At 37.5% G+C, this 27897-nt stretch overlaps 1 protein-coding gene across 2 annotated transcripts in view; it reads left to right on the forward strand.

The window, feature by feature from the left end:
• GABRA2 (gamma-aminobutyric acid type A receptor alpha2 subunit) overlaps nt 1–27897 on the forward strand; it is a 119356-nt gene that overhangs the window by 33919 nt on the left and 57540 nt on the right. For both annotated transcript variants that reach the window (XM_029235414.1, XM_029235415.1), the window contains exon 3: nt 15106–15173. In XM_029235414.1, coding sequence (XP_029091247.1) covers nt 15106–15173 — 68 coding nt within the window. The remainder of the gene's footprint in view (nt 1–15105; nt 15174–27897) is intronic.

Here is a 27897-nt window from a genome sequence, read left to right on the forward strand (position 1 = left end):
AAAGACGTGTAATTCCTTCTCTTTAGCTGTTGAAGGTCTATGAGACCAGTAATAAGACTCCTTTATTCCCCTCCTAAACTCACAGAAAACGTAGACATAGGAAGCAGACATACGGTGATTAGAATATCAGTTTTATTTCTGACCAAGCTGGATGGGAGAATGTGGCTTACACGTGTGATCATGGTCAGGCTTCCTAATACTTCACTCCAGGAATATTGGGGCCTGTAGATAGACACACATACTCGTAGTCACTGTTTCATATGTATGGGACCCCAGTAATGTAGCCAGAAAGGGACACTTTCAGCTCTGTCTCTGGATGAAAAGCTTATGCTTGATATTGCATGCTTATCACAGGAAGCAAGAACACAGGACCCAGCACTCCTGGGGCAGGTAGATCTTAACCCAACAAAGTGTTCAGTTCCTTCTCCGAATCTCACTTGCCACAGTTCTCTTTCAGGGGAGGCATGAATGAGTGGGGAATGGGGCTGGAAGTGTTATTTCAATACTGTTCTCAGGAAAATGTGAGGACTGGGGAATAAGGGTTCCCCCTAACACTAGATCAAACCTCCACAGGACGGCAGTTCCTTTTGCCTCCCTAGGAAAATAGAATACGCTAACTCTGAAACCATTAAATTTGTTCCTGATTGTCCTGTGACAATCTCTGCAGACCCAGGGCTTGTGTGAGTCTCAGAAGTGATTTTGATATGCAGACTCTAGATTCCTCAAAGACTTACTTACTTGTGGCTGCCATGAATCCTGTAACTGCTTGATAAACTTCAAAGAGAGGAGCTGTTAGATGCCATAAATTTGGGAAGCTGGAAAGCAGTGGCCACTTTCTGCTCAGTGAGTTTGCCTCACCTCCTAAGTAATTGCCACGCTGATTCGTGCCTGGGCCAGAGTGTGAAGAGGTGGAGGCAAGTGGGTTCTTGAACGGGAGATTTCCAGAAAGTCAAAAAATCAACAAGTAGATTGACTTTGGCAAATCCGTAGAGAGGGACTGGACAGGAGAATAAAATTAGAAGTCTTCAGAGAAGAGATTACAAGCAGAGCAGTAGAAAGCTGATTTTGATTTTCTGAGAACTCCAGAATTATTAAGGTTTTCTGAGGCACACAGTAGAGCAGTGGTTGAAGAAAGCGATTTTCGGAGTTTAAAGGATGAATTTGAGGGAAATGGTGTTCTTTCACGAGGCATGATGTTGGCAGGAGCATTGAGTGCCGTGATCCAGCTAACAATTAACGGGGATATGATCTTGGTCCCTGATGAGAAGCAAGAGATGTCACATTTCAGCAGATTCAATGAAGACAGAGATGAGGGCTCTTGACTCTTGGAACAGGTAGTAATACATCACCATTATGAGAATAACGGACGAGGAATGTAAACAAAACTATTTTAACCACAGTTAGCTCCAGTGGTCTAGTAAGCTGATGAAGTGTATATTTAGAAAGAGCTTGAAAGAGTCTTACAACTGAACTTCCATTCTAACTGACCTAGTCGTATTTGAAAGTAATGCAGAAAAATATAAATAAATAAAAACAAGACAGAAAACGTGTAGCATATTAGACTGTAATGTATTTTCTTCCAATCATGCTCTGGTAGTGCTGTGCCTAACATAGTCCTGATTATTTGAAGGTTCTTGTGCCCTGGGGGGATCTTTGGCCATGAGAGTATCAGGAATCCTACACATTTAAATGAGCTATCCTGCAGGAAGTGCTAAAGTGAATGCTTTGTGCACATAAAAATTCTTCTCTTGTTTTCTTTGATTTAATAAGAAGAAATTTGAGAATCCATTTAAGAAAAGTTATTTGCAGTTAAAAGGTCTCCTGGGGGGGAAATGGAGCATCGCCTGACCCCAAAGGCTATATTATCTTCACTGAGCTTGCAGAGAGAGGGACAACCGCTGTTTAAGGCACCGTTTAGAAAGACAATCTGTTGGAGTATTTTTAAAGCATGATGGATGTTTAATTCTAAAACATATTGTTCAGCACATCGAAATGCTAGGACTCTATTGATTACTACACATTCCCCCATGGTTATACTGTAAGAAGCGAACAATTGCATTTATAAGGACTATTCAGGTTAAGAGAATACTGGCAAAAAACAAAATAAGAAATTGGGATTGAAGCATTTAATATAAATTCCCAGCACTGATATGACTCACCAGGCAAATGAGAAAGTGAAGTGTTGGTGTGGGTGGAGGGTGCCTCGGAAGGGAGTAGACTAGGATATTTTTATCAGAATGTGCATATTAGGAGTCTAGTCAGTTCATGGCTGCCTGTACGGTGTGTATAAAATGAGTTAGTGTGTATAATTATATCCAGGCCTCATCCCAAAGAATTTTGGAATCTGAGGTACAGGTGGTGCCAAGTCTGACATACATGGGGCAAGACTAGATGACAGATTCATATCTGAAATAAGATAATGTGCACAAGAGTATACACTGGTGCCATGAGTGAGGGAAGTTAAAGGATTACTGTGCTTCACCAAGGTGGGACCAAGTGTCTTCATTCTTGAGACCATAACTGAATTCAAGAGAAACCACTGAGAGCAGCTGTGGTTCCACTGGTTGGTTGCTTTGCATTATTCCAAACAAGCAATTTGAATGATTTTTAAAAAGTCACCTAGTTTATTTGAAAATGCTGAATTTACCAAATGGTTTGGGTATTGTGTTAATCAAAGGTCCAGAAGAGAGTTCAAGCATTAGAGAAACTTAGGAGTAATTCCCAGGAAGAACTGAGAATCAGGATATGATGAAATGAAATAAAAGAACACATTAAAATTCACACGTTCCCTCTGTTTTTCTTTCCTTTTTCTATAGAAATTATGAACCAGTATCTTTGAAAATTTTTCTTAATTAGGATTAGACTCTGGAATAACAAAGCTCTTGACAATTACTTTCTGCTTGCCAATCTAGGAAGCTTAAATCCTTTCCTACACATAACAGAATTTAGGATTATGCAGAGCTGTGTAGTGAAACAAGAGTTTACTTGCAACATGTCATGGTGGTTAATATTCCAAGTTTTAGTTGGACGTGAGTTTCTATCCGGGCTCTGTCACTTAACTGTTTTTTAACCTTGGACAAGTAACACATTTTTTTCCAAATGTCAGCTTCTGCATTTGGAGTAATACCTAGCTCACAGTGTTTTATGAGAGAAGATAAGATAATATATGCAAAACACGTAGCAAAGTCCTGGCATGTAGTATACACATGGTAAAAGCTGTTTTTATTCATTTTTTCCTAAATGTATTTACTTTTTAATAAGCATTCATTGAATGCCAAGTATGTGTCAACAATAATTCTAATCCGTTGGAACATTATAAGTGTACAAAACAGATTCTTGCCCCTAAGTTTACATCTTTGTGAACAGAGCAAAAATAAATACACATAGTGAAGTACATTATGTAGTATGACAGTAAGTGATGAATGCTATGGAGAAAATAAAAAGAAATAAATAAAAGTAGAGCAGGGAAGTGAGTATTGGGAAAACTGAAGGCAAGATGAGATGTTGACATTTCTATGAGGATTTAAAGAAGGAGTCACATATATGGATGGCTGGGAAAATAGCATTCTAGGATGGGGAGGGATGCAGTTAGTTCAACGGCTTTAAGGTGGGAGTATGTCTAGAACAAGGAGGCCAAGTTGATAGAGAGAGATGAAGTGAGATATATAATAGAGGGGATGGCTTACATCACTTAAGGCTTTGTTGGTCATTATAGGAGCTTTGGTTTTACTCTGAGTGAAATGGGGCGTTTTTTCAGAATTCCAAGTGGTGGTATGGCATGATTCCGTTTTCTCATGTTTTATAAGACCCAGTCTCAGTGATATAATGAAAGCAGACTGTATGAGGGCAGAGGTGGAAGCTGGGAGACCATTGTTATCCAGGTGAGAGATGGTGGTGGCTTAGACCAAGGTGGTAGCAGTAAAGATCTTGACAGGTAGCAGGATTTTGGATATATTATAGAACCAACAGTTTTCCGGATGGATTGGATGTGGGTGTGAAAGAGAAAAGGCAAAGATAATTACAAGGTTTTAGCCTAAGCACCAGCAAGCATTGTAATAAATGTAATGAGTATTATTATTTTACAATTTGTGGCTTTTTGTTTTATGCACTTAAAAAAGAACAGTGAACTCCCTTATACTTCTTTGTAACCTCCACAGCACTGTGAAAACGATATGCACCCAGCTGGTGCTGAATAAGTGATTGTTGAACCTTTGAGGGCTATGGGGACAACTCTACTGGTCAAAGAAAATAGTAAGGCATGAAAAGATAATACGCCTTTCAGAGAAAAACTTCTTTTACTTTACAGCTTGATCTAGGTCTGGCTCTGCCTATGCATTCCCCATTAAATTGTCTGATCCAGGCACTCTGCTCCAGCCATTCTCCAAAATCAGTATGGATGCCCACAGCCTTCTTGATTGCAGAAAATTGTCTCCCTTGTTAGGGAGCCTTAGTAGTGATCTGGCTTCATTGTTCTCTGGCCACACAGAGACAAGTACTGTGCAGTCAATGGAAATGGACAATGGATGAAATTACCTGACTAAATAAGTCTAAAAAGTCTGTCTAGAATTTTTCTTACATGGGCAAAAGGCAGTCTCAGTTCTTCTCTTTCTGTGGTGATATATTCTTAAGGAACTAAAGAGAGCGGCCACAATATTTTCTGGAAATGATGTATTTCATTTCTGTATTAGATTTATATTCTTGTGAACATTTACAGATGGGATTCATAAAAACATCCACACTGAGAAAAGAAGCAAACATTATTATTTCTGGGAGGACCAAAGGAAAAATCAATTATGTAGCTTACTTACTATTTCTGTTTTTTCATCATAATCGGTGAGTCACAAATAAAAGCAAACTACTGAGACCCAACAGTTCAGACACATAGTGTCAGCTCCCTACAAACAGGAGAGCTGGGGGTGAGATGTATTGGGCACAAGTGAAATACCTTGATTTAGCTATAACTGTCCCTGTGACTATAAACTGGATGTGTTTTTCTTGCATGAGGTATAAAGGCTCATTTATCAACGTTTCTCTGCCCTTATAGCAAAAGGCTGAGAGTTCCACGTTCTGAGCTCAGTGAAGGCAAACATGGGGTGAATCTCTTGATCTATTAGCTGGGGTTGTACAACAGCTGCCTTTTAAAACTGCCTGGAGAGCTGAAACAGCAGTTTGAAAGACTACCAGGAATGGCAGGAACAAGTAAGGGTGGACAAAGTGGGAATCATTTTCTGGTAAAACCCCAACTGTATCAACCTACAAGTTTATATAACGAATACTGTTATAGGACGTGGTGTTGGAAACTGAATTTAGGACAGTGGGGAAAAATCAAATGCTCATAACAGTGTATTAGAGCAGAGAAGGAAAAAGGATAAAATTTAAATGCAAATCAAAAAAGGAATGAAGCAACGTGATTATTTTCATTGAAATATTTTATGGAAGATATACGATCAGAGCTGAGAAATTAAAAGTATACTATAGATTAATAAAGAGTAAATTTAACACCATTATAAAGCAATTATGCTCTAATAAAGGTGTTAAAAAAGAGTAAATTTAATTTTTTATTTCAAATATGGTCTGTAATCACTATCCTTGAAAGGACAGTTTTTTCATGCATGAGTCTTGAATGTTATTACATATATATATATATATATCTTTTCAAATATTCTGACTAAAAATTTTGACTGTAAAAAATTTTTCTCATATCTCTACTTCTTATATAGTAGTAAATGTCTAAAATAAAAATATTTTAATGTTCTGAAAAATATATAGACATAATTAGGATTCAGGGACAGATCTAGAACAAAGTAAAATAATGTTATGAATCACAAAGGAGACTGAGTTTGGGAACTTGCATTAAACTGAGTTTTCTGACCAGATCTAGGTGTAGCGTCCAAAACAATTTTAAAAGACCACCAAAGAATTCTTCTATCACTTCAATTGCACAGTTTTCTTTTTTTTTTTTCAACCTTTCATTTATCTCCTGCATCTAGTGCATCTTTTCTAAGTTCCTTCTGCTGTGTTTCTGCCCTCACTTTGAGGTCCAAACCCTATGCTGTAATCTACTTTCTTAAGATTTCTCCCTAATTAGAAGTCTAGGTCTCCTAAAATTGCATCAAAGGGGCCTATCAGGGGCTTCCCTGGTGGCGCAGTGGTTGAGAGTCCTCCTGCCGATGCAGGGAACACGGGTTCGTGCCCCGGTCCAGGGGGATCCCACGTGCCGCGGAGCGGCTGGGCCCGTGAACCATGGCCGCTGAGCCTGCGCGTCTGGAGCCTGTGCTCCGCAGTGGGAGAGGCCGCAACAGTGAGGGGCCCGCGTACCACGAAAAAAAAAAAAGGGGGGGCCTAGCATAAGAATTAATAATCATTACAGTTAATGGCTAGCTAGCTCTTTCTCCCTTCCTCCCTCCCTCCCTCCCTCTCTTTCTTTCTTTCTTTCCTTCTTTCTTTCAACTATGAGGCCATGTAATCAAATGAGTTGAAATGATAGAAGGGAAAGGTTCTGAGAGCAAACTAAGACAACTTTTAAAATTTTTAAAAATTTAAAAAGAAGCATGCATTATAAATAAAAGGATGGCTTGAGAAGCCTTCTCTGACACCCCAGTTTTGGTTCAGAGTCACTCCTCTTCTTACCATCAGCCACCTCCTACCTCCTGACATCACCGCTTGGCATGATTGATTATTTTTACCATTTACACATGCTTTGTAGACAGTCATCTATTTACTTGTTTCTTTCCCCTCAAAGACCATGATTGCTACATACTATGTTCTTTATTTGTCTTTTATCTAAGTGTATTATGTAGTGTAACAATCAGTCCCTCAATTATCATTTTTTTGAAGGAAGAAAAACAAGAGGAAAGAAAGGAAGAAAGAAAGAAAATTTATGTATCCATTTATCAGTATCTTTCTACATGTAGCCCTCTTCAGAAGTTCCAGATTTAAGATAGAGTGATATAAGGCTTTTGATTTTTTTGTTTGTTTGTTTTTTTTTTTTTTTTTGCGGTACGTGGGCCTCTCACTGTTGTGGCCTCTCCCACTGTGGAGCACAGGCCCTGGACGCGCAGGCTCAGCGGCCACGGCTCACGGGCCCAGCCGCTCCGCGGCACGTGGGATCCTCCCGGACCAGGGCATGAACCCGTGTCCCCTGCATCGGCAGGCGGACACTCAACCACTGTGCCACCAGGGAAGCCCAAGGCTTTTGATTTAAATATGGGACAGTTCAACACCAAAATTTATATATTGGTGTGTGTATACACACAAATATATACATATAAATCACATATTATTATATATATGTATACACAACAATATATAATACATATATAAACAAACCATATACACACATACATATATATATATATTTAGGTATATATAATACATACTAATATGTAACATATACATATTATATCAGGTATATGATGGAATGAAAAGTTGAAATGACATCATGTTTTATAAAACCAGCACCAACTATTTAACTGGACTGTAGGTTTCTTTATTATTATTTCTACATTATTTTATCTCCTCAGATATATAACTTTAGACTGGTGTATGGCAAGTGTGTAATAAATATATATATGATGTGACTATACTGGCACTAAAGATACCAAATAATCTTAAACTAAATGAAAAATTCTTCCAATGGTTGTGTTTTTGAATGAATTTTATTATTGAAATAGTTATTAGCATGGGATTTTTAAGTCACAAAAAATGTTTCAGTACAGCTCTCTAAGTAGCTGTTGAATTTGGATGAGATAAAATGAATATAATTATGCACAGTTCACAGGGTGATCATGAAATTATATATAAAAATTTAACCCAGTCCATGCATATAGTAAATGCTTAATAGGTAATAAGTTCCTTTTACTATCACACAATGGGAATTCAACAGATAAGACAAGTATTTAAGGGTTGCTACATGAAGTTACTAAAAGTTCCTAATTACATGTTAGGTGTAAAGTAATCATAACATTTTCCAATATACACACTGTCAGGAAACAGCATCCAGTGATGGGAGATAAGTTAATTACTTTAGGAGATTCTTTTATACTAATATACTAAAAGATTCCTTTTAGACTAATATACTAAAAGATTCCTTTTATACTAATTTGGGCCAAATTTATTTTTAAGAAGAAATTGATACTATCATCAAATTAGAATATCAGTTAGCTCCATTTTATAAGTACAGAATTTCTTTTTGAAGCTGATCCAAGAGATTCAGGGAAAGATAGCAAAGGTTTGTAATATTGCCAACAAGGCTCTTCATGCATTTACCTTTAGGATGTTGTAGATGAAAAATGTTGGATTGTTGAATATGAGAACTGAACTCTATTAGAAATAAAGGCAAATGATCTTATGCTTTTAGCATCTGAATCTAAAACCATGCCTTAAATTTTTTCCCTATATGTTTAATGTAATTCAGCACTTTACCATCATAATACTTTTTCTACATGTAATTTATTGCAGGTTATCCATAGGTGTAAAGATAATACTTTATCTCATATTTGAGTATGACAGGATTGGTAGGGCCTTATCCTTGACCATAATCTTCTGTGATAATCTATGTTGCTCCATATTATGCACATAGAACAAAGTCCTGGGCACTGTTGAGTGGTGAGTAGAGTGGGGTAACACACAACCATTTAACAACTCCTCATGCATTAGAAGTTACAATATGATTTGATTATTTCATTTGAAGAAGTAAACATTTCTGGAACTAACAGAAAGACTAATTAAATACTCAGGGATGGCAAGCACAACTTCAAAGAGGAAGTGTTATTTGAACTTATTTTTTAAGAACAAGGATTAAATGAGAGGGCATTTTATGTAGAGGAAAGAGAAAGCACCTCCTCCCACCCCCCTCCTGAAAAAGAATGAAGGAGAATAACATGGAGTTGGGTATGGCTAAGGTATACAGTGTGGGACAGTGTTGGATCAGGATGGAAAGGAGACAAAGATCATGAAGGGTCTGATGTGCTATGCTGTGATCTTCGAACTTGATCTTTAGGCAAAGGAGAGTCATTGAGAAAAATTTGATCAGAGAAGAGACATCACATGATTTATTATTAGCAGTGTCATGGAGGGTATAGGAGTTGGTGAGACTAGAAGCAGGAAAACTAAAAGAGGCCATTCCAGAGGTCATTGCCAGTGAGGATTGAGAGAGAAGGGAAAGTCAAGAACTATGTAGGAAATATAATCAACAGAACCCAGTCAACAATTAAAATGCTGGATATGAGTAAGAAGTTCAGCCTGAGACTAAAAGTTTGACAACTGACAAAATGATGGTGGCTTTTACCAAGACTAGAAATAGAGGAGGCAGAAATTTGAATATTTGAAGCCATGGCCTATATGAGCTTTTGAAATTTAGTGTTTTCAATGTCCATACTTCTATTACATTTAAATGCTTTCCTTCTACAAAATAGAAAAGAAAGAACTGAAAAATTATTTTGCAAAGTAAACGGAAATATCGCTGTCCACAGCAGTATTTTGTGAGGATGGTGAAAAGGTCATAACAGAAAGAGTCAATTAGCAAGCTTTAACTTATGCACCTTTTTTTATAAGAAAGAAAATTAATACAGTGGAATTTTTTCAATCCTTTGTATTAGTAATATATATGCACACACACACATATATATGTGAATTGTAGTTCTTAGCACATTAAGAATGCTCAATTTATGTTGATTTATAAAATAATTCATTATCTTAAGGTAAAAGCTTATCATTATATATATTGGACATAAGAATCATTTTTTATTAATATGTATTTGGGGAGCAAAATGTAAATTTATATCAGCATAGTTTTTATTTTAAAATTCTCATAACTTAGTTGTTAAGTTGGTTTCTATCAGTAGTCAGACAACAGCATAGGATTTCAGGTTGGTGATTAACAAGCTCCAAGTTTCTAACTAACCCAGGGATACTAGATATGTAATAGCCTGTGCTCATACTAAACTTTGAACTCTTAGTGTTCTAGGGTATCCCATGTGCTCTGGATGCCATCTTTAACAACTTGAAATGGGATGGGGTCACTAGAATCTCCTCAAAAGAGAATCTAACCTGTGATAGTAAAAGTGAGATATTTGAGAACATCTTCATTCTTTCCCCTGTCAGAGTCCCACACTGAGCATGTAGCAAAGTCTTGATGAAACATTACCTTGAGAAACATAAATTGCTTCTGGCACCACTAATAGCTTCCCTTTGAAATCATTCTCTCCCTTGTCTGTCAGGCAGGGGATGTCTCTGGACAATACTTAGTAAACCCTTAGTAGCTATTTGTTAATTGAACCAAACGGTCCCACTAAATCCATGGGAATCAATGTGCATTCAGTCTCCTCTTCCCTTTCCTAGTTGATTTCCTTTACTAGTGCTTTGGGGAGAGAGGTTTGTCTTCAGCTTCCTCACCAGAGCAAGCTGAATCATTAGGTACTGAAGAAAGACATTTCAAAGAAAGAGAAGGCACTACAAATCTTCTACCTGGTGATGGTTCTAAGGGCCAGAACGGTCCCAAACCTTATTGGGGGATAGATAGACCCTCCAGTGATTTCAAAGTCAGATTCATTTGTAACCCATAATCAGTGACTGTCATGATGGGGTATGTTTAGTTTATCCTTTGAGGACTTTGTGTCCTGTCCATAAACATACAGCCATCGTGATTCTTGTTTCAGATCCCCAAATGTGCTATACTTTTTAAATCAATGCATTTTCATTAGTAGGAAAAAAATCAAAGTAAATAAACAAAACTACAAGAACAAACAATATACAAAGATTCAAAAATTTAAAAGCACCAGGAGTCACACTGAGAGGAAATTTCATGTATTCAATATATGTTTATATTTCATGTTTCCAAATCATTGCAAAGAATCAAAGTCCACAACTTAGAACTATCATGAAAAATGATTGTAAGAAAACACAATTCATATTGGTTTTATTATTGGTCTTAACTCTTCCTGATTTTATGGGCACTATATTTATCAAACACGTGTTAAGTGTCTACTGGGAGGAAGATATTGGATAAGCAGCAGCAATTCTTTTGTGGTGGAATGGTGACAAATTATATGATCAGATTCCAAGTTTTCAACTTTTAATAGAAAACACTAAGCGCCATACATACAAAAGTCGGTTAAGTATTTGTTGACTTTACTGAACTTGACTGATGACAAATGGCACATGTAGCTGTTAACAGAAATCATCCCAGGAAGCAAAATGTCTTTGTTGCTGCTGAGAGAGTAAAGCAAAACAGCAATGGCTAACTTGTCTTAAAATATGTGCACGACATCTTATTTATGATACATGGTGAGCAAAATTATTAGCATCCTCATCCTCTTGAAGGGATGTCATTTACAGTTTGATTTTACTCTCCATCTTATGAGTGTGTGCCCTTATTAGTATTAGTGTTATATCTAAACTACAGGGGTGAAGACGATATAGCTTATTGCTTGGATGGTTAGCTGCAATTAATTAATGTCTTTTAATACAATTAATATCTTTCCTGACTCCTTAATTATTATCTTTTTTTTCTTCTTAGAGTATGTGAATGATGTTTGTAGTTGGCTTTGGCTTCTCACAGAAGCAGACTCTAAGACACACAATCATCTGGGAAGGGATATCAGGCCTGCACTAGCTGAGGGAGGTCAAAGTGATACAGGGAAGGGAGGACAGCCAAAGCAGGGTACCATGGTGAGCAGGTTACTGCTGAGGGCAGTTATAGCTTCCTCCCTGAAGTCATCTGGGAAATGGTGTAGAGCATGCCTTAGAGTTGTCTCCACTGAGAGGGAGAGAAAGCTGAGTTCCTCCAACTCTCATCCATCGTTGGTTGATGGCTGTTCCCAGGAACACAAACTTTTCTGCAGTTACACTCTGTCCTGCTCAGCCAGGAAAAGCCCTCAGGCAGAGAATCACAGGAGCTTGCAGCAGAACATCCCAGCATGTAGAGCAGCTGTCCCCAACCTTATTGGCACCAGGGACCGGTTTCATGGAAGACAGTTTTTCCGTGGACTGGTGAGGGGTTGGTTCAGGAGGTAATGCGAGCAATGGGGAGCAATGGGGGAGCGGCAGATGAAGTTTCACTCGCTCACCCGCCGTTCAACTCCTGCTGTGAGGCCCGGTTCCTAACAGGCTGCAGACCGGCACCGGTCCACGGCCCGGGGGTTGGGGACCCCTGATGTAGAGGAATCATGATTGTCAAGGGGCTATGGACAAAGAACTGGCAGCAGATGCTACATTGGTCTTCTATGGATGTATACTACTGTAAATGTTATTAATATAATTATACTATCAAATTTTTTACTTGGAATCATCATCTATTATAATAAAAATAATGCACATATGTTTTGCACGTAACTCAGAAGTTCTCTCCTCTCCAGGAACTTTCCTGCCACTAGACCTAAAAACCTACTTCCATTTATTTCAACATTCTGTCTTCTCGCCCTGATATAATTAAGGATATTCCCTCCTCCTTATTCCCTCCATGTATATAATGTCAATCTCTTTTAATGAATGCACTACCTGCTTACTCAGGAATATTCCTCTTTCACTGATCTTGTCTCCTGAATATTCAGCGGCTCCCTTAGTCCATTCCATCTTCATTGCCATATCCTTAATTATCTTCCACCCTAAACAAGCAAACAAAAACTGTCTCTTTTCCCCCACCTTCCCTTGTTGCTGGAGTCCTGTTTCCCTTCACAGTCGAACTTCTCAAAGGTTGTTTAAAATCACTCTAGGCTCTTCCTCTTCTCTCACCTCCCTCACTTCAAGCTGGCCTCTGCACACATTCCTTTACTAATGGCTCCCAGGTCTCTAAATTCAGTAAGTATTCCAGACTTCAGATTACTGGATCTCTCAGCAGCAGTGACTGTACGCAACTCACTTCTTCGCAGGGGTGTAAGCTGCCTTTGTAACACTATAATCTCTAGCTTTAGGGACACTTTATTTTCCTCTACTTTTTCTGAACATGCATAGCAGGAGAATATTCCTTGAAATGCATACATTCTTTAACTGTGTTTATGAAGTCCATAAACTTTGAAATTATTTTCTTTAAGGTAACTTTGCCTATCTCTGTTCTGTCTTGAGGTGTTGCTCTTACTGTTTAGAGCTTTGAGGGTAATTTTATTTTTCTCTCTTTAGATTCTTAGTTGGCACCTCATTGCAGCCACTAGGATGATCATATTCTCCTTTACGCTTTACTTGCCATTTGGTGTGTAAGTGGATATTCTTCATGTCCTTAGCATGAATATATTCATGTATTTTTATCAACTCTCTTTTCTAACTTTACAACTCCAGATTAAGGAGAATAAATTCCATTTGCCTCTATTTGGGTGAAGACTACCATAACATTTTAATTTCTCTCTCTTGGAACATTTTAAACCAATATCTATAGTGACTAACGTTTTATTCAGTTGTTTATTGAATAAATGTGAGAGCACGATTGATTTTGTATGAGTAAGAGGAAAAAGACATATATAATTCAGGACCAGCTACATAATTTGTGAGGCCCAGTCCAGGATGAAAATGCATGGCCCTTTATGCAAAACATAATGAAGAATTTCAAGGAAGGAAAAACAGAACATTAGACAAGGCATGGGACTTTTCTGAGCACAGGGACCTATGTGACTGCACAAATTGTATAGCTATGAAGTAGACCCTGTGCAGGTGTTTGGGGGCAGGTGGCAGCTGAGAATTAACTTTAGAAATGAGTTTCAAATGAGTTTTACAACAAAATTTCACAAATACCATTTTTTTTGGAATAAAATAGTATATAAAATAACAATGTTGAAGGAATATATTTATTTGGAACACCATAAGTGTGCTTTTGGCACAGAGTATTGTGGTAAATAGAAATATGTAGTTGATAAGAAAACACTTTTAGTTTTAAATTTATTCTTGACTGTGGTACAGTGCTTTGTTTACCCTGAGGGCTCAGGAGCCAGAGTGCTTGGTTCCTAAAACCTGGCTCTATCCACCCAACAGAGTGTGGGTCATGGGGCACATTTCCTTAACTTCCCATACATCAGTGTACACATATATTGGGATGATAACAGAGAATCTGTCTCATAGATTTCTCATGTAGATTATTACATTTCAAGTCCTTTTAAGAGTAAGCATTCAGTCTACTCTGTTATTTCAAAACCCTTTTACTTTTTTTTTTGCTTTAGTGGATACAATATTCCAGACTCAGTTTACTGTCTCTTTCATGGTTGTGAATTAATGTTCAGTATAATATTAAAATATTTCATGATATTGTTTGTGTAGAATTACACACTTGACACTTAGCAGTTAAGGCATTAAGTTCATGATGGTAGAAATTAATGATGTACTTTTTTCTTATAAGAATACTGAAGGGGTTTTAGTTTTAAATTTTTCCTTTGAGCTTTCCCCCCATTGCCATTTGGCTTATTTAAAATCAAAGATCTAAATCATCTGGTTAATAAAGCAATCCAGTTAATTGTGCTACACTTTATAAGTTACATAAATTTCCAATCTAATTCAATTTAATCTTTGCGGTTTAGGCATTCTTAGATACATGTAAAGGCAAGCTTGTTTGGAAGTAATCCTTGTGATTAATGAATGTTATTTGCTTTTATTTTTATGTTACTGAATGATAAAGCTTTTTATAAAATATGAATTATGTTTATTTATAATGATTAACAATGTGTTTGTGCTTTATTGAGAAGATACACTAATTTACAAACTAAATCTCTACCAGCATGAAATACCATTTGAAATATTTCGTTTAATGGTCAATTACAGGACTGTATCAAACAGTAACCATACCAACTGTACTTTATTTTCCATACTGGTGGTACATTTAAGATAGTTTCTGAGAAACTATTCATTCTGAGCAGTGTGCTGAAAACAAAATGCTCTAGTCAGGTATAGTTTCCAAATAAGAATGTCATAATCCTTCTAAGCATTTAGCATTTAGGATTGTAAGACCCTATGAAGTAATTAAGTAATACAGCTATTTTTGTTGGTTGTGAACATTGAAAAGAAAGCAAAAACGAAATATTCCCAGATATCACAGAACTTTCTAACCATGCCATGTACTTGACCCCTTCTCTCTCCTGTGGTTCTCATTATATAATGTCTATATTCAATCTCTTTTTCTTACACCAGACAGTATTACTGAAGTCTTCACTAACATCTATGTGACCAGTTTTGGCCCCGTCTCAGATACAGATATGGTGAGTTTTTCATTAAACAGTATTTTTACTTCATATAATGGGAAGTTTGGGGGGTAATTTAGAATAAACACGTATTTTTAGTGTCATAGATTCTGGATCTGTCTCATGCCTATTTAGTCTGCCCAAATACATGGAGAGTTAAAGCTGTTAATCTGCTTATATCTGCGTGCACCATTCTAACTTGAGTGTTCAGATTAACCCTTCATATTTTATATTATCTTCAAAATTTTCTACCCAGCTGCAGTGTGGCAAACAATTGTTTAAATAAAAATAATGATATTACTGAGAACCCGGTACGCGGGCCTCTCACCGTTGTGGCTTCTCCTGGTGCGGAGGCTCCGGATGCGCAGGTTCAGTGGCCATGGCTCATGGGCCCAGCCGCTCCGCGGCATGTGGGATCTTCCTGGACCGGGGCACGAACCCGTGTCCCCTGCATTGCCAGGCAGACTCTCAACCACTGTGCCACCAGGGAAACCCAAACCACTCTGTTCAATTAAGGCCCCTACTTGACTTCCATACGTCTGGGGCAGTTTCATAGATAACTGCTTCTTACAGGTTGTGGTTAGGGTCGGTGTTACAAATGGAAACCTTCTATTAACATTGAGTAAGGTGGATTTCTTGTCATCCTAGCTACATAAATACACTACATACACTCATACATATAAATTAATCTAAAGAAAACTAGAATCTTAACATTCTTGAATTCTATGGAACTGGTCTTTATTTTTCTTTAAAATGACATCAGTAGAAGAGGGAAATTAGTCTGTTGGACTAGACATCAGTGGACTAGATACATCATCGATAAATCCTTGGTTAAGCATAAGAATTTTAGTAATCCATCTTCCACTTTTACTGCTATCTACAGTGCTCTATTATAGAAGATTTTTTGTAAAAATTATTTTTCATCCACCTTCCTTATGGTCAGGGAATGAGAATTAGAGGAGATGCCCTTGTCCCTGCTTTGCCTGGCCTTTCTCCATCATGTCATCTCTTCCCAATTTCTTCCCTTTATCTGATACCCCAAGGGGAAGGATAAGTGTGCAGGTTTTCCACCTGGATAAACACACAAAACTAAAGGTTTTCCTTTTTTGCAGATGCTCATTAACAATATTAGCCAATTATTTTTTATTGAAGTATAGTTGATTTATAATATTGTATTAGTTTCAAGTGTACAGCATAGTGATTCAGTTATTTTGTTTTCAGATTATTTCCCATTATAGGTTATTACAAGATATTGAATACTGTTCCCTGTACTATACAGTAAATCTTTATAGCTTATCTATTTTATGTATAGTAGTTTGTATCTGTTGATCCCATATTCCTAATTTACCTCTCCTCCCCTGCCCTCCCCCAGCCACCTTTGGTGACCTTAAGTTTGTTTTCTATGTCTGTGAGCCTATATCTGTTTTGTATATAGATTCATTTGTATTATTTTTTAGATTCCATATGTAAGTAATATCATACATTATTTGTTTTTCTCTGTCTCAGTTACTTCACTAAGTATAAAATTCTCTAGGTCCATCCATGTTGCTGTAAATGGCAATATTTCATTCTTTTTCACAGCTGAGTAATATTCCATTGTATACTTATATACCACATCTTCTTAAGCCAATTTTCTATTGACAGGCACTTGAGTTGTTTCCATGTCTTGGCTATTCTAAACATGCACTGGTGTGCATGTGTCTTTTAAAATTAGAGTTTTTGTTTTTTTCCAGTTATACACCCAGGAATGGGATGGCTGTATCATATGGCAACTCTATTTTTAGTTTTTTGAAGAACCTCCACGCTGTTTTCATTAGTGGCTGTACCAATTTACATTCCCATAATTATCCATTTTATTGGGACCTCCTTACCTTTCCTTTAGGGAGCAGATATGCTGGTTTTATCACTAAAAAATCAGTTTTTCTTCCACCCAGAGCCATTTCTCTGACCTCATAGTTCTTTTTTACATTAACTTGGATGGCTGAAGATGTAAAGTGGAAGAGGGGTGATGACCCCCAATTTTGGGGAGGTGGTTGATACCAAACACTGCTGATCTTTGAAGTTCTTTCAAATTAGAATGTGACGATTTAAGTGCTTTTGTTCCCCAACTTCAGGCATTAGCTACAATTCTGCAACAACAGGAAAAATCCCACTTTTCAACATAACTCTCCTCCTCCCTTGCAGCATCCTATATCATGACGTGAAATATTAATCCTCCTCTTTCCATAGGTTAATTTCAGTGTACACAAACTTGAAAAGATCACAGATACATATTTTTAGTAAGAGTGTGTATCCCAAACATTATTGGTTGGCAGTAAAGATAATATTTCTGTGAAGCTTGTCTTAATAAATGCTCTCTATCTTAGAGACCGTGAGAATGAGCACCTAACCTCTATGTGGAGTCAAGTGCAGAGAGTCAGAATTTTGTCAAGCACTACATTGAAAAATTAGCAGAATATTATATAAATTATGGTTCTTATATGGTTAGCTATGGTGTTTTATCACCAGCCAAAACAGAAAGGCAAATGATATAGGACACCAAAATATCAAAGTTTTCAATGTTTTAGATTTTGTGTAGTGAATATTAATACTAAGAGTTGCTATGCTAAAGTTTTTTTGTTTGTTCATTTTGCAGAGTGAGTTCTTTTACCTGAAAAAATCAGAAGTAAACAAATCTTCATATATGCTTTTTCTAGACATGCAATTGTTTGTTATTTGAGGGTTTTAGACAAACAGTTATATTTTTGGCAAAATATATGAAGAGATTTTTTTCCACTGGTGATAATGGATTAAACTAATCCTCCTCTTCTTTGTTCTGACCATTCTTTGGGATCACTGAAAAATTTAGAAAGCTGGTAGCTTCAACTCAAAATGGATTAAAGACTTGAATGTAACACTTGAAACCATAAAACTCATAGAAGAAAATATAGGGAGTAAGCTCTTTGACATTGGTCTTGGCGATGATTTTTTAAAATTTGACACCAAAAGCAAAAATAAACCAGTAGGACTGACTATATCAAACTGAAAGCTTCTGCACAGCAAAAAACCATCAATAAAATGAAAAGGCAATCTACAGAATGGGAAAAAAATATTTGCAAATTATGTATCTGATAAGGGGATAGCAACCAAAATATATAAAGAACTGGTACAACTCAATATTAAAAACAAAAACCACAATCCAATTTAAATAAGGAATAAAAACTGAATAGACATTTCTTGAAAGAAAACATACAAATGACCAAGAGGTACATGAAAATATACTCAACATCAATAATCATAACAGAAAAGTAAATCAAAATCACAATGAGATCTCTCCTCACACCTGTTAGAATGGCTATCAACAAAAAGACAAGATATTCTATATGATATCACTTATCCACTTATATGTGAAATCTAGAAAATAAAATAAACTAGTGAATATAACAAAAAAGAAACAGACTCAGAGATAGAGCAAACAAACTAGTGGTTACTGGTGGGGAGAGGGAAGGGAGGAGGGGCAAGATAGGGGTACAAGATTAGGAAGTACAAACTACTATGTGTAAAATAAATAAACTACAAGGATATATTGTAGAGCGCATCACAGGGATTATAGCCAATATTTTATAATAACTATAAATGGAGTATACCTTTAAAACTGTGAATCAGTATGTTGTATACCTGAAACATATAATATTGTACATCAACTACACCTCAATAAAAATAGTTTTAAAAAAAGGCAAGAGATAAATGTTGTCAATGATGTGGAGAAAAGGGGACCTTTGTGCAGTTAGCAGCCATGTAAATTGGTATAATCAGTATAGAAAACAGTATGGAGGTTTCTCAAAAAATTAAGAATAGAACTATCATTCATATTATTCAGTAATCCACTTCTGGTATGTATATTCAAAGTGAAAATAGGATCCCCAAGAGAAATCTGCACGACTGGTTTTTTTTTTTTTTTTTGGCTGTGCTGCATAACTTGTGGGATCTTTAGTTCCCCCACACAAGAGATTGAACCTGGACCCCCGAAGTGAAAGCACCGAGTCCTAACCACTGGACCGCCAGGGAATTCCCTGCACTCCTTTTTTTATTCATCATTTTCCACAATGCCAAGATATGGAAATATGATGTGATATACGTATCACATGAGAAAGAGTGAAATCCCGGCATTTTTGACAACATGGATGGACCTCAAGGGTATTATGTTAAGTGAATAAACCAGACAAATATTGCATTGTATCACTGACATGTGGAATAAAAAAGTCATAAAGAGAGATGTTAGATAAGTGGTTGCCAGCTGCTGAAGGGTGGGGAAAATAGGGAAAGGTCGGTGAAAGGGTATAAACTTTCAGCTACAAGATGAATAAGGTCTACGGATCTAATGTAAGGCATGGTGACTATAGTTGATAACCCTGTATTGTATAATTGAAATTCACTAAGAGAGTAGAACTTAAATGTTCTTGCCAAAAACAAACAAATAATAAATAAATAGATATGAGGCGATGGATATGTTAATTAACTAGACAGAGGGAATCCTTTCACTATGTATGTCAAATCACCACTATGATTGCTTCAAATACCTTAAATTTTTTTCGTCAATTATACTTCAATAAGGCTGAATTTTTTTTTTAAGAAAAAGGAAAATAAAAAGAAACTGTGATCGTTTAGTTAGTGTTTCCATGTAGGAATTTCTTCCAGGCATTTGATGGGAAATTTATATATTTTTACAAATCCTAAATTCTGGGAAAAATCAAATAAGAAAATGGGAAAAAGCATTATAATTCTCCTGCAAGAATTAAAGCTTAGCATAAGGAATCCACGGATGTCAAGTTGCAGCCCAGAGCAGGGAATGCTGATGTGTGAAGCTGAACACTCAAGGTTAAGGACAACAAGTCCCAGAACTGGGACAGGACCGTGTCTGAGTGAAGCAGTCACGATCAGGCAATAACGTGTCTAGCAGTTGTGTGTCCTGTCTGCTGCTGTCATTTTGAAATAAATTTGAAATAAATATTAATAAGCTCTATGCAAAAATAAATATATAAAAATAAAAAGGTGGGAGCTCATGTTAGGCGTATAGTCGTTGGAAATAGAGCAAATTTAAACTCATCTGTGAACTGAATTCAGAATGTTGGTGTCTTCAGTGACTTTATCCCAAGAATTTAAAGAAATTTTAACAGGCTCAAGTTAGGCTTTCTTATTTTGGGGGACACTACCACACATTATATTAAATATGAAAATGCACTCATATTCCAAACCATATAGGTTGAATTAACTTGAGTAGAATTGTGTTTGGCAACATTTAAATATTAAAAAATCACTTATTTTTATTTTTTTAGTTTTCTTTATGTATTTTGGATTATGTGTGTGTATGTTTGTGAGCACATGCACTTGTATATTGAGAAATTCCCTAAAATGAAATACATATTTAACATCTCTTAGGCTCTTGAGATGCTTGAAGGCCCTAGACGTTTTTTCCTAATACACATTTTCTTTGAATCACCTAGCCTAACATAGTCCTATAGAATTCTCTTTGGTCATGTCAGATTTTCTACTTTGTTTCCATCTTTATGCACCTTGTTTACTCAGTCTTACCAATAGTTGGGTTGGGGGGAGTCTAATTAGTTGCAAAACCACTAACTGGGTTACTTACTCTATCATCAGAGTCCAGTTAGAGGAAAGGATCCATAACGGTAATCAGAACAGGGAAAATCTCCCAGAATGAATTATAGATTAGTACAAGATGGTTAAATAAAAATGTAAAAGAAGACTCTAAGCAATATAGATTTAGCAGATGCAGAGGGCTGCATCTGCCTCTGGGGTGAAGCATCATGAACAAGGAAGGAACTCAGGAATTGTAAAGGAGTCCTTCCCCTAAGGCCAAGACTTAGAGCTCACTGGAGAGGACTTTATGGTTAGAGGAGTATGCACCTCCTGCTGGTGAAGAAACATATGAGGGTACATGCTGAAGCTGGTCAGAGGAATAGCCTGACTGCTGGCTGACAACTCATAGCTCGGCAGTCCTTTGAAGCTGTGTCAGAGAATGACGGTGCGCCTGAACCAGGAAGAGAACCAGAAAGAAAAGCCCTCTTCCCTTGCTATGACATGGCAGTATCCCTCCAGCACCTTCTAATGGCAAAGCCTAATATTGTGTGAACTGGTGAAGGAGCACTGTTTACAGAGCCCTTCTCCTGTGTCACAAAGAAGGGGAAAGGAGGGTGGACTTGGAGCTGAGAGGCAATTCACTAATAATAGGTGTACATAATAATGTGTGATATGAGGAGGATTTTGAGGGAGAGTCAAGAGGTAGTTTGACCATGCAACAGCTGCTGTTTGATATGTGTCCAAATCTAGAGGAGAAAATGAAAGCTGAGTAATTCATATACACATGTAACACAGACACACACAAACACACACACTTCCTCATATTATAAATATATCAGGGAAGACAGAGCTCAATTTAAAAACATGTATACATTTTGTGAAGAGAAATGACTTGGACCTCACGGTGCTCACATGGAGTGATTTCCAATCTTGATATTACTTTTGTTGGAAAGCAAAACAAATAATGAGGACAAGTTTGAATATATGTTGGTATGGATGGCCAGGTCAAGAAATGAAACTTATATGTGCGACTCGAAAGAGAAAGAAATTTAGTATGACGCAGAGGTACAAGATACCCACGTTATTATTACCTATACATAAAAGTGGATATGAAGATATCTAATTCATGTCTTACAGAAGCAATTTGTTAATGGGAAAACAGTAAAGAATAAATTTAATTTCACTTTTGGTAGCTTAGCTAATACCCTTATTTCTATGCAGTGTGCATACTCAGTAGCAAGACTTAAACTCCTAAGTCCTCCTGTGCAGGTCAGTGATGTAGATTTGTTATGACATTAGCCTGAGAGGAAAAAGCAGCCTAGCAAAAAGAATTAAGAAGCAAAAGAGCAAACACACACACACACACACACACACTGCTGTCTCAGAATCATTAACTAGTGTAATTGTCCAAAGAAAGTTGCAGATCTAAATTATAATTAAAGATTGTAATTACAGTGCTTGCAATTAAGTACAGCTTTTTTTTTTAATTTCAAGATTTAAAAAATTCATGAGTAAGAAGGTAAACTTGGGGATGTACTAGCAGCTAATTGACAAAGTTGGTAGTAGCTGACTGCACATTTAAGCAATTTATAGCTCTTCTGTGTGTATTTTTTACTTTTTTATTTGGTCCATATAGGGGGTCTTTTCCCATTCTAGTAAGCATTTTCACTGTGTGAGCATATTCTTCAGATATAAGTGGTATAGCCACCAACTATTGCACTGAAACCTAGACTAAGAACTCAGCCCAAATGGTTACCTCTTGCACTGCTAAGTGTTAGGGTTAGATCTTGAATGATGAACACTTTGAAGTCATCTCAAGATTTCTGATCTAGAGTTTACCATTAGGCTATTAAGAAACAGGCAGCCAGGTAAGTGGTGACCTTGGTTTATTGATCATATCAATCCCCTTAGTTAGTACTTGTCTATCTTATGAAAACACAGAGTGCATTAACTCTTAGAAACCCCAGAAGCTATTGGGATATTATGTAGTTCAGTAGTTAACATCATAGGGAGCTTTAGAGAATTATTAGATCTTGATATTTGGCCGAAAATTGACACTGAGTTTAAGCTGTCAGCACTTATCAGAAGTTGCCGTCTGTTAATGTTTCCTCACTTTCAAGTCAGAATGTAGAAGTTGATTACTGGACAGTTATTGATATTTTGGAAGGATAGGAATTAGACTTAGCTAATATTCAGCCAATATTTTTCAGCACCCTCCTAGAATTTTTAATAATGTTCCTCAAAATGAGAATCATAGACACTTGTGTTGGGATCAGTTGGAGTATTTATTTAAAAAGTGGTTTTCTAGGTTCCTTCTACGATCTGTGGAATCATAATTGCTTGTTGTGGGGCATGACAGTCTGCCTTTTAACAGGGTTGAGGTATTTGACTTTATGCTGAGGGCAGCCAAAAACCGTCATAGGATTGGTGGACGACTGGGGTAATACAGAAGGAATGTGAAGAGTCAGATTTTCTGCAATCCAATAATTTATATTAGAGGACAAGGAAAGGAAAAAATTGTTTGAAAGCTGATATATGCCAGCCAAGAAATGATTGTAGACTGGGTCAGGGTAGAGGGACTACTACCCTGAAAGAAAGAACTGAAAAGATTTAAGAGATGTGACAGAAATGATAAGCCTTTGTGATCTGTTGGAAGTAGAGGTTGAAGGAGATGTATAGGATGAAGGCTTGGGGGCACTGGGTGGATGGTGGTACCATTCACTGGGATATGGAACACAGGAAGAAAAGTTTTGTTTGCTTTTGTTTTGGTGTCTAGGGGATGAGTATTTACATTTTGGATGTATTGAGTTGGGGTCTTTGTGAGAGATTTAATTGGAGATGTCTAGGTAGCAGGAATAGACCTGGAGCTCAAGAGTGCAGATGGCTTGGGAGCCATCTGATGGTAGTTGAAGGCATACGTGAACTTGTGCAAGGAAAGAGATTAGGATGAGATGGTAATCGTACCCTGACAGAATCTCTAGACTAGAAGAGGATAAAAAAGATTGCAGAGGAATCTGAGAAGGAGCAACCATGGATGTCTGTCCAAATGGAGGTGCATTCCCTTCTCTGACTAGACTGTGCTCTGTCCTTAAGAACAAACACCAGAGACCACTGCCTTTCCCTCCTTATCAGATGCAACAATGTTCAGTAGTCAGGTGTCTGTATAATTTATGGCCCTCTGTCCAGGTAGGATTCTGTATCCTGAAGGAAGTATGATTCATTTAGTAATGGGATGAACCCATAGGTTTTGCCCACAGTGAAATCTCACCCAGGGAGTGGGTTAATAGTTCCATAAAAGAGTGCAGATAAAGGTAGTTGAACTAGTTTGACTCGATCCATTACCTTTCTGCAGGAGGGAGGCTTGTAGGAATTACATATATCTAGTCATAGCTCACTTGGCTGCCTCAGGGGAGGGCATTCCTTACCACTCCTCCATTCTTTTGTAAAAACTAAATAAAAAACAGCTAGGATTTCTGAATATGAAGTGATTTTTAAAATAAAAATTGCAGAAGTTGCAAGTTCTTTCCCCAGGTTACAAGGGTGGGACCGTCTTTTGGGGAAAACTATGCAGAACTTGTATGTCTTGAGGAGGAATAATAGAAACCAACCACTGGTGTTACTCCCATACATTCTCCAGGAGATACCATTACGTGTAGATTATTGTCAGACACAGGAGGTCTCAGGTCCCATGATGAGCATTTTCCCGAGAGTTAACTACAACACCAGGAGACTGTGGTCTTAGTGCCAACGCAGGAGAGCATTACAAAAGTAGGGAGAAAACAACGGTGTCATATATTATGGTAAAGCCAAGAAAAGGATTTAAATGTGTCATTAGATTAGAACAAGGAGATATTTGTTGATTGTGGTAAAAGCAACCAGATTGCAGTGGGCTGAGGCATGTGGGAGGTGAGGAAATGGAGAAAGAGTGGAGGCAACATTTTTAAGCAGCGTGGTCGGGGAGAGAAGGCAAGGCGGGGGGCAGTAGCTGCAAGGCATTATAACTATCAGACAGGCTTTTATTTTTAAAGATTGCGTTGAACTTCTCACTGTTCTGGGAACCTGCCATTATCTTTAACAACTCTCTGGCCTTGCAGATGTTTTTCCCTGTTCTTGTTATGCCTACCCTCCTCCTTGGCCAACTGGAGAGCTTTCATTTATTCAAAGCCAAGCTCCATTTCATCTTCCCTGATGTTTTTCTAGGCTACTCCAAGTAGAGTCAGTCCTTCTTGTACCTGTGCTCCACCACATGTTTTTATGACTTTGCATGCTAGATTATAAAAATCTGAACGTGTTTTTCTTCTTTACTGCCGTCTGAGCTACTAGAAGGCATGCGTTGTTTGTTCTTTTCAACCAGATTTGCTAAGTACATACTCTGTCTGTCACAGTGTTGGGAGCTGAAATACTTAAGTATAACCCAGTTGCTGCCCCCATGTTGTTCACAGTGTAGTGGGGAACAGCTAAGATAAGAAAAAAAATCCACTTTAAAACAGTGTGGTCATGTTTTTATTGAAGTATTTATGGATTAATATGGTGGCAGAGGAGATGTGGGTAGAGAATATCTATATCTGAGAAGGTTTCTAGGAAAAGAAGATAGTGGAGGACAAACAAGGACTGGCTGGCTATGTAATGGGAAAAGTGTTTTAGCACAAAGTGAAAGAGCTTGTTGAATTTAGTAAAATGTAAAAGTTCAGTGTGACTGCAGCCCAGAATACTCTTAGAGATTTTGGGGGAGATGAAGCTAGAAAATAACTTAGAATCAGATCATGAACGGCGTTGTAGCCAAATGCCCCAAAACACCATAAAAGCATCTCCAAATAAAACTTAAAACATAGATTTCTGTTATCATAGATCTTATTATAGCCTGACTTTTTTATATGTGTCAATATATTTTAAAAAGTAAATATCATATAAAAGAAAAGCCTACTGTGATTAGTTTAATATAGTTACACAGACGCACACACACATAAACATACACACTTCACACTTGTGAATTTAAGGATTAGGGTATTGCATGCAGGGGACTGAGATAAGATATCTGAGAGCTTTTCTACCGTCTGCCTCTGCTGATGCCTTTCTCCTTGTGCACCATTTGAGCTGTTATGGCCCAGAATCCTTGTTACTATATTTAATTTCCAGTGGTTCCTCTCATTCGTTTATTCATGGACTAATTATTGCTTTTTTCCTATGTTCTGGGCAGCTAGATACTGTTGATACATTGAAGAAGGTGGTCTTTGTACTTGTTCTCAATGTGGAGTAAAAGTTGCCAAATGTAGGAGTTGACAGGGAAGAGAGACTGCAAGGGAGATCAATGAGTTTGGGTAGTGAGGTGAAGCATGACACGTCAGAGGCCCTGCAGTATCACTATTGCTATAGGCAACATATATGGAGAATTGCTAAGCATGAGACTAGAGAAGTAGGGAGGGAGGGGTCATTGCAGGACTTTTGAGGCTGTGAGAAAGCATTTGGGCTTCATTCCAAGGCTTTAGAAATTCAACTGATCAAACTCAGCAGCACTTCACTCTTTGGATCTTCTTTTGCCATATCATGGCAATATCTGGGGTGCATCTTGTAGCTTTCTGTTCACTTTCACACATCAAAGAGCCCAGTCCAGTCCAATTTTAACTTCAATCTCGTATGCCATTTAGAGCTTCTCTCCTTTTCTTAGCCGTGGTCACAGGTAAGGGGTGCACAGTTGGTGAGAGGCCATGATCTACGCTTCTTCTCCTCTTTCTGGGTCTTCCAGAGTTGGAGCAAGAAAAAGGGAGATTATAAAAAGGGGGGGAAATTCCTTTTTACTTAGCTTATTCTGTTGGTGGTTCTCTCCTGGCAATCAATGACATTTGAATGGCCAGTAGATAAATACAGGACCTCTCATGGGGCACACTTGTGATTTTTTCTCAAAGACCTCTTTATTATCCAAAACACCAGATGCACAGCTGGTTTATCCTTTCATGGACCTCTTGTGGCATCCTACTTAGCTCCTGCCCCTGGCACTTTACTTTGTGCCCTTTTGCTTCTGGGTGTCCCTCTCTTGCCAGGCCACCTTCTTGAGTATGGGGAATGGGGGGAGAAGGACACTTTGAAGGTGATTCATACCAGGCTACCTTCTTTGATGTCCAAATTGTTTCTAAGAACTTTACATGTATTATATCACTTCATCCTTAAAGGAAGTAAGTTGTATAATTATCACCATTTTACAGCTATGTCAGCTGAAATAAAGAGAGATTAAGTGACCTGCTAAAGGTCCAGTACCCTATTCTATCTGACTTAAGATTGAATGCACTTAACATCTATTTCACATTACTCAACTTATTATTATTGCTGTTATCCCTCAATCTTGTGTTTGAGTCAGTTTTAAATGTGGAAAGAAGACTTTGACAGAGATTCCAAAACTTCAGTCTCAGCCTGCAACTTTCCGTAATACATGACTAGTGTCTATTTTTTAGTCTATAAAGAAGGAAATTTCCCTTTAATGTCCCACCTCCAAGGATTGTTTTTACATATGGTACAATGAAAGAACATGATGTTGGGAAGCATAAGGTTTGAGTTCAAATTTTGGCTTTCTCTCTTTTATTTTTTTTTGCGGTACGCGGGCCTCTCACTGCTGCGGCCTCTCCTGCTGCGGAGCACAGGCTCCGGACGCACAGGCTCAGCGGCCATGGCTCATGGGCCCAGCTGCTTCGCGGCATGTGGGATCTTCCCAGACCGGGGCACGAACCTGTATCCCCTGCATTGGCAGGCGGACCCTCAACCACTGCGCCACCAGGGAAGCCCTCTTTTTTTTTTAATGAATATGTGAAATGGGAATAGTTCTCTATATTTAATAAGGTTATTGTGAATTTTAAATAATAAATTGTATCAAAGTGAATTGCAATTAACATATTCTATTAATCATCTTAAGTATTTTGATTAGATATATTTTAATAATTTACTGTTAGAATCTGAACCTTTAGTATCAGTTTCTAATTTGTTTGTAAACCTGCCAGGCATCTAGTTCCAAAGAGAAAGCCCAGGCATCTAACCTGCACAATAGTCGGAACATGCAGTAGCTGTGGTGGTCTGCTGTCTGTTTGTGTGAGCGTCTTTGCATAATAAGATTTTATGAACTGCACTAATTGGGTTTACTGACACTGCTGATCTGTTCTTAAGCTTTTCATCTTTT

The sequence above is a fragment of the Monodon monoceros genome, unplaced genomic scaffold (assembly GCF_005190385.1).
Source record: "Monodon monoceros isolate NGI ecotype Baffin Bay Population unplaced genomic scaffold, NGI_Narwhal_1 Super_Scaffold_20, whole genome shotgun sequence".
Taxonomy (NCBI): Eukaryota; Metazoa; Chordata; class Mammalia; order Artiodactyla; family Monodontidae; genus Monodon; species Monodon monoceros.